The sequence below is a fragment of the Limulus polyphemus genome, unplaced genomic scaffold (assembly GCF_000517525.1).
Source record: "Limulus polyphemus unplaced genomic scaffold, Limulus_polyphemus-2.1.2 Scaffold2808, whole genome shotgun sequence".
NCBI lineage: Eukaryota > Metazoa > Arthropoda > Merostomata > Xiphosura > Limulidae > Limulus > Limulus polyphemus.
Window position 1 is genome coordinate 38,621 of NW_013668418.1, and position 6,246 is coordinate 44,866.

The following is a 6,246-nucleotide window of genomic DNA, read 5'->3' on the forward strand; positions in this document are numbered from 1 at the left end:
CATAACATTATACATTTATATATATATTTGTTATTTTTATTTATATAGACCTTTCAGCCATGCCTAGATAACAATACAGAAGTTACAATGACGGATCGCACGTGCACTCATGTTACTGCAACTAATAACACAAAACTGAGCTTTAGTCTGTATAAAGTGATCTTGTCTTGGCTGTGTTTTAGTGGACTAGTATTTTGTAAAATACAGTCACATTTCAATTATTATGCATTAAGTATGTATATAGATTATTGCTATTTTGAAATAAATTCTTAAATTTATTTTTCTTAAAACATAGAACAAGTAAAGCAAACAATTATCTCTTCTAGTTGTGGCCGTCGTACTCGGTTGCTAAGCCTTTTAAAATTTTGCACTTTGAGGATATGAAACAAAATATTTTTTTAGGTTTTATATGTACAGTTGAATAACCAAAAAATAATAAATGTTATATTAAATAAACTATCTCAACGTCTTTTTATAAACCGGGCTGGAATGATAAAAGTTAGAGGGGCTAGGTATCAAGCAGAAGAAAATAGGAAAACCACAAAAAGTTTCATAATTGTAATTAAAGGTTTTTAAAGCAGTAATGATTTTAAACTGACAAGAAATTATGCTTATTCTAACACATTTTTAAAAAAAAAGTTTATTTTGAAACTTAAGTGAGTTTTGAGATTCAGTTGTAAAACTTTAGAAAAGTGATTTATAGGAGGCCACCAATTGTGTGTTTGTTAGGAATTAAATTAAATTAATTATTTCATCTTCTGAGTTAATTTGTCAGGGGTTTTGTCATTTGAAAGTACTCCAAAAGATATAAATAAACGTTTTTGTACCTCGTGTATTAAGATATCTATTTAAAACTAAAATATTACATTTATCCTGACATCAGACAGATTGTTGAAATTCAGTTTTAAAACAGTAGCAAACTACTTATGTTACTGCATTCCTTTATAAAACTTGAGAAACTTTCTTAGTGTTTCACTTATGATGAAAAATTAATTAATCATATTGATTATTTGTGTTCTTGAATCATGAAATCACTATTTTTGTTTTTTCAGGGGCGATAGTGATGGAGAAACCTAACGTAAAGTGGTCTGATGTGGCTGGATTAGAAGGTGCAAAAGAAGCCTTAAAAGAAGCTGTAATACTTCCGATCAAGTTTCCTCATCTTTTCACAGGAAAACGGAAGCCTTGGAAAGGCATTTTGCTTTTTGGAGTAAGCTGGATCTTCTTTTTTTTTGGTCATTTGTTTCCTATTTGGGAAAGGTAAATTTTAAACTAAATTTAGTACACTTTACAAGAAAGGTATTTGTATGTATTTTTTAACTGATTAGTTTACTTTGCAGCCTCCTGATAAAGAAAACATTTTTCTAGCTAAAGTGGTATCAACTGAGGCTATCTTGTTTTTAATTTTTTCCTTTACTTCGCAGCCTCCAGGGACAGAAAAATCTTTTTTTGGCTGAAGCAGTAGCTGTTGAGGTCATTTTATTTCCTTATTCTGGTCTTTGTTTACTTTGCAGCCTCCAGGTACAGGAAAATCATTTTTGGCTAAAGCAGTAGCTACTGAAGCCAATAATTCCACATTTTTCTCAGTATCTTCTTCACATCTGGTCTCCAAATGGTTAGGAGAAAGTGAAAAGTGAGTACCAGTAATCTCTGTTATCTTTTTAATTTTGCAAGATAAAAATTCCATAAGTTCACTGTAATGTATACATAAAGGGTGGTTGTTTAGAAATTGGTCAAATGATTTATTCTGTTAACTCTCCATATGGTGGATTGCACCTGACCTTTAACCTCAAAGTAACCATCAGTTTTCGTACTATAACTTTCAGTATGGTACGTGTACCTTATTGAAATTTGACAAACTTTTAGTAAACACTGCAAGTCTTTTTTGTACAAAACAAAAATCAGATTTTTGAATAACGTATTTTTACGAAAGGTTTGTGTGTGAACATATTGAGTCATAGTGTTGACTGCTTCAGGTGCAAAGTGATTGTCATGTTAGAATTAGAAATACTTTTCTTCATTTGAAAATTTTCATATTTAATTCATGTGACCTGTAAGACCTCCTAAATAAATATGAAATGTTTTTTGGGTTTTTTTTTAATAAAACTTTTTTTCTATCTGTAATTGTCTCTACCCTAACTCTATACAGACTCGGTCAATTTGACCGACCTTGTAACTACCGTAAAAAAAATACAGAATATATCTAACTGACCTTTTTTTCTATCTAGAATGACTGCAGATTTTAACAGAAAACGTTTCTACAGTTGTTTATCCTAAATAGCTTAAAGCTTGTAACAGTTTGCATCTGTTTATATATAATTTTATTATCCTTTGAACCTGTCTAATTAATAAATCTGCCATACAAGTCGTAAATCGCTTAGTGAACAAGTAGCTCAAATTATGGTATTAAATGGCTTAATGTCATGAGCAAACTTTGAGGAAAATTTGTTTTCATTATCTTATGAAATCTAATCTAATAAGTTTTTAATTTTTATGTTTTATTTACTTTTATAACAATAAATAAAAATATAATTGAAAAACAATAAATATAGCACTAACCTTTGACCTCATTATTTTGCTATTGGCTGCCAGTGAAGTTTGAGCCTACTTTTTTTTATACTAATGGTACCAGTACACCAGATTTTGTATTTAATTGAGTAATGCACTTGAAAACACAGAGTAATAATATGTTCAAAGCAAACTGTGTCCTATAACTATTATAATTTAACTGTGTTTTTTTTAACTACGGTATAAGAGTCTTAAAGTGTTTATTTAAGTGTTTGAAGTAAAGTGTCAGAAGTATTGTCAGTTTGTAGAACAGAGGATATGACAGGTTGGCATGGCAAGTGGATCCAACTTTCTAGTTTATGTTTCTGTAAACAGAAAAGGGTGAAGGATCCTGCTGAAACCTTTAAGTCAAACTGTTGGTATCCTAATAAACTCTTCCTTCGTGTCTCCATTTATCCTGCTTCAAACTTCAGTCAAACTGTTGGTATCCTAATAAACTCTCCCTTCGTGTCTTCATTTATCCTGGTGCAACCTTCAGTCAAAGTGTTGGTATCCTAGTAAACTTTCATTCCATGTTTGCTTTATTTTTATGTGGACCTTTATTAACATTATATTGTTTTTCATTTTTCAAAGGAAAATGTTATTGTCTAGTTTTCATGCTGCAGAGCTGACAGTTTAATAGTAACTTTTCACTTACCCCTCTGGCTTTAATTCTTCTCCACACATATAAAACTTTAAAGATAGATTGATATTTAAACTTTGACTTATAAAAGTAGGTGTTGGAGAATCTAATTTTTATGCTTCTGTTCAATCCAAAATTTGATGTTTTTAATAATCCATCTTATTTTTTTTTGTCACTTTTATTACTTCTCACCATAGTCTTAGTTTCCTAAACTGACACCAGAGTATTTCCAACTGTTAACATGTGAATAAGAACAATAGTTCCGTGTGTATGTTAAGTCGATTTTTATTGGACTAAGCATCCAGCTTTTCAGAAAAAAGTTCTACTCAGAGCTCCACCTGTTATTGCTGTACGAAACTTTAACAACTGTTACTGTTTCTCTTTTGTAATAGGCTGGTGAAAAATCTGTTTGAAATAGCTCGACAAGATAAACCAAGCATCATTTTTATAGATGAAATTGACTCCCTCTGTAGTTCACGGTCAGACAATGAATCAGAGTCGGCTAGGAGAATCAAAACCGAGTTTCTTGTACAGATGCAAGGTATTAAAAATCAAAAATTTATATTGAATTTTTAAATTTACACCTTAGAATACACGTATAGCTTAGTTTAATAAATTCTTTTACTAAAATATCTGATTAATTTTAAATCTAAATATTTACTAAAAAATGACAACAAAACCTTCCGTGGATCTCTCATAACTCGTGGAACCAAACAGTTGGTTTACTATATTATATGATATAGTAAATACGTATTGATAAAGTGTATATTTCTGTTTTACACAATTCATGAGAACATCATATTTAAGAGAATAAGTTTCAGTAGTATCTGGCAAGTAAGATTTGATTAATAGAAATACTTGGAGTACCAGATACATGTATGAAAATATAGCTAAAGTAAAACTCAAGCTAATTGGTAGAGATACTCGGGAACAACATGTTGCTGAAATGTTTGTAGCTCACACACACATATCAAATCTTTGCATTCTACCATTCACTATTTATTGTCTTTCACATCAAAAATTACACTATAATTAATATTTTTGTTACTTTGCTGAGCAGCAGAAGGTATATTTGACAGGTTTTTAAAAACATCTGACTGTAACTGTGTGCAAAGTTCTTAGGGGATGGGAAAAAAGGGCTGTGAACAGACGTGTGATATTTGATAAATTAATTTTATCCAGATTTAGTTGTACATTGCCTATTATAGGTGTCAACACCGACAATGATGGAATTCTTGTTTTGGGAGCGACCAATATTCCGTGGGTCCTAGATGCTGCCATCCGAAGAAGGTATGTTACTTTCAGAAACAGGCTTAAACTATGCAACTTTTACTGTGGTATTTAGCATATGTTGTGTTTATCTCATTGTTTCCCAAAGTATGGAGGAGCATGAGCATGTAGATTAGTGGGGGCACAAGAAATCATATTTATTAAGGGGGAGGATGTGGATAACAGGCGTTTGGGAAATGCTGGTTTACATGATTAATCTTTTTTCTACAGGAGATTATTTCTGAACAACTAAAATAATTAATCTAAAGATTAACCAATCAAAATCCTAGTAAGTTGATTATTAATCTTCCTTCTCCTTTCATCTTTCTCATACAAAGAATTTGTTTAAGGTTAATAAGATTATTTGTTGACTCCTAAGTATAGTTTTGTTGTAATGTTAGTGATACATTTATTTTGTCATTATAGTATTTCTGTTGTATAATCAGTGCTAAAATATTCACAGAATTTTTAATCTTTAAATATTTTTAAAGCTACTATTTGGTCTTAAACCACTAAAATACCTTACATTTTATGATTTAATAATTTTATATTTAATGACATATTAACCACTAACTCAGAGCTTTATTTTTTATTGTTTCAAACTACAGTATTTTTACCATGTCGCATACAATATATCACCTCGGTAACTTCATATCTCCGTGTTCATTTCAACTGTATATAGTGTAGGCTACCTTGGCTATGATTGTAATAACAGCCCACAACAGAATCATGGTATGTAAAAGAAAAAATAGGCGTGTGTTCGAATAAGTTTTAACTCTCTGAGGTTAAATGTATTTTTCCAGATTTCAGGTAAATTTTAACTTTCTCAGATCAAGAATATACAAGATAAGTGTAGATGAAATTTCTTTTTCACTGAACAATGTAAGTGGACCATCAACTGAATACTTGGAAGCTGAGTTAAGGTTTTAGGTTAGAGAAGAAATTACATCTTATTGTCAGAAGAATTAACTGTCATCTTCACATAGGGTTGAATTTCTTTAGGTCTGAGAAGGGAATTTATATCCTTCTCAGGGATCAAAATATTACATTCCTTAGGAATTTCATCTTTTTAGTTGACTTTCCCTGATCAGGAATGTATAGTCCACCCATATTCCTTTAGTTATAACTAATTAAATTGAACATATTGCATGGATTAAACAAAAATTATTGGTGAGGAAATCCGACTTTGTATGAGGGAATGTAATCCTTCTGATAGCTTTCCCTCTTATATGAGTGTAATTTTATTTCATTATTTCTATTCCTGCTTTTACCAGAAGAGTTAACTGACTTTATATATCTTCCTTATTGACATAGGGTTCTAGTAATGGTTTAGGTTTGAGAAGAGAATTTACATCCCCTTACCAGAAGAATTGACTGACTTTATATATCTTCCTTATTGACATAGGGTTGTAGTTATGGTTGAATTTTGTTTAGGTTTGAGAAGAGAATTTACATCCCCTTGCCCGAAGAGTTAACTGACTTTATATATCTTCCTTATTGACATAGGGTTCTAGTAATGGTTGAATTTTGTTTAGGTTTGAGAAGAGAATTTACATCCCCTTACCAGAAGAATTGACTGACTTTATATATCTTCCTTATTGACATACGGGTTGTAGTAATGGTTGAATTTTGTTTAGGTTTGAGAAGAGAATTTACATCCCCTTACCAGAAGAATTAACTGACTTTATATATCTTCCTTATTGACATAGGGTTGTAGTAATGGTTGAATTTTGTTTAGGTTTGAGAAGAGAATTTACATCCCCTTTCCCGAAGAGTTAATCGTCTTT

General features: G+C 30.9%; 1 protein-coding gene across 1 annotated transcript in view; it reads left to right on the top strand.

The window, feature by feature from the left end:
* Positions 1-6,246, top strand: part of LOC106467949 (vacuolar protein sorting-associated protein 4B-like) — a gene marked incomplete at its 5' end in the record, with an annotated part of 28,362 nt that overhangs the window by 14,115 nt on the left and 8,001 nt on the right. The window contains 5 exons of the mRNA XM_022396178.1: positions 1,053-1,210; positions 1,515-1,633; positions 3,583-3,731; positions 4,399-4,480; positions 5,793-5,844. Coding sequence (XP_022251886.1) covers positions 1,053-1,210; positions 1,515-1,633; positions 3,583-3,731; positions 4,399-4,480; positions 5,793-5,844 — 560 coding nt within the window. The remainder of the gene's footprint in view (positions 1-1,052; positions 1,211-1,514; positions 1,634-3,582; positions 3,732-4,398; positions 4,481-5,792; positions 5,845-6,246) is intronic.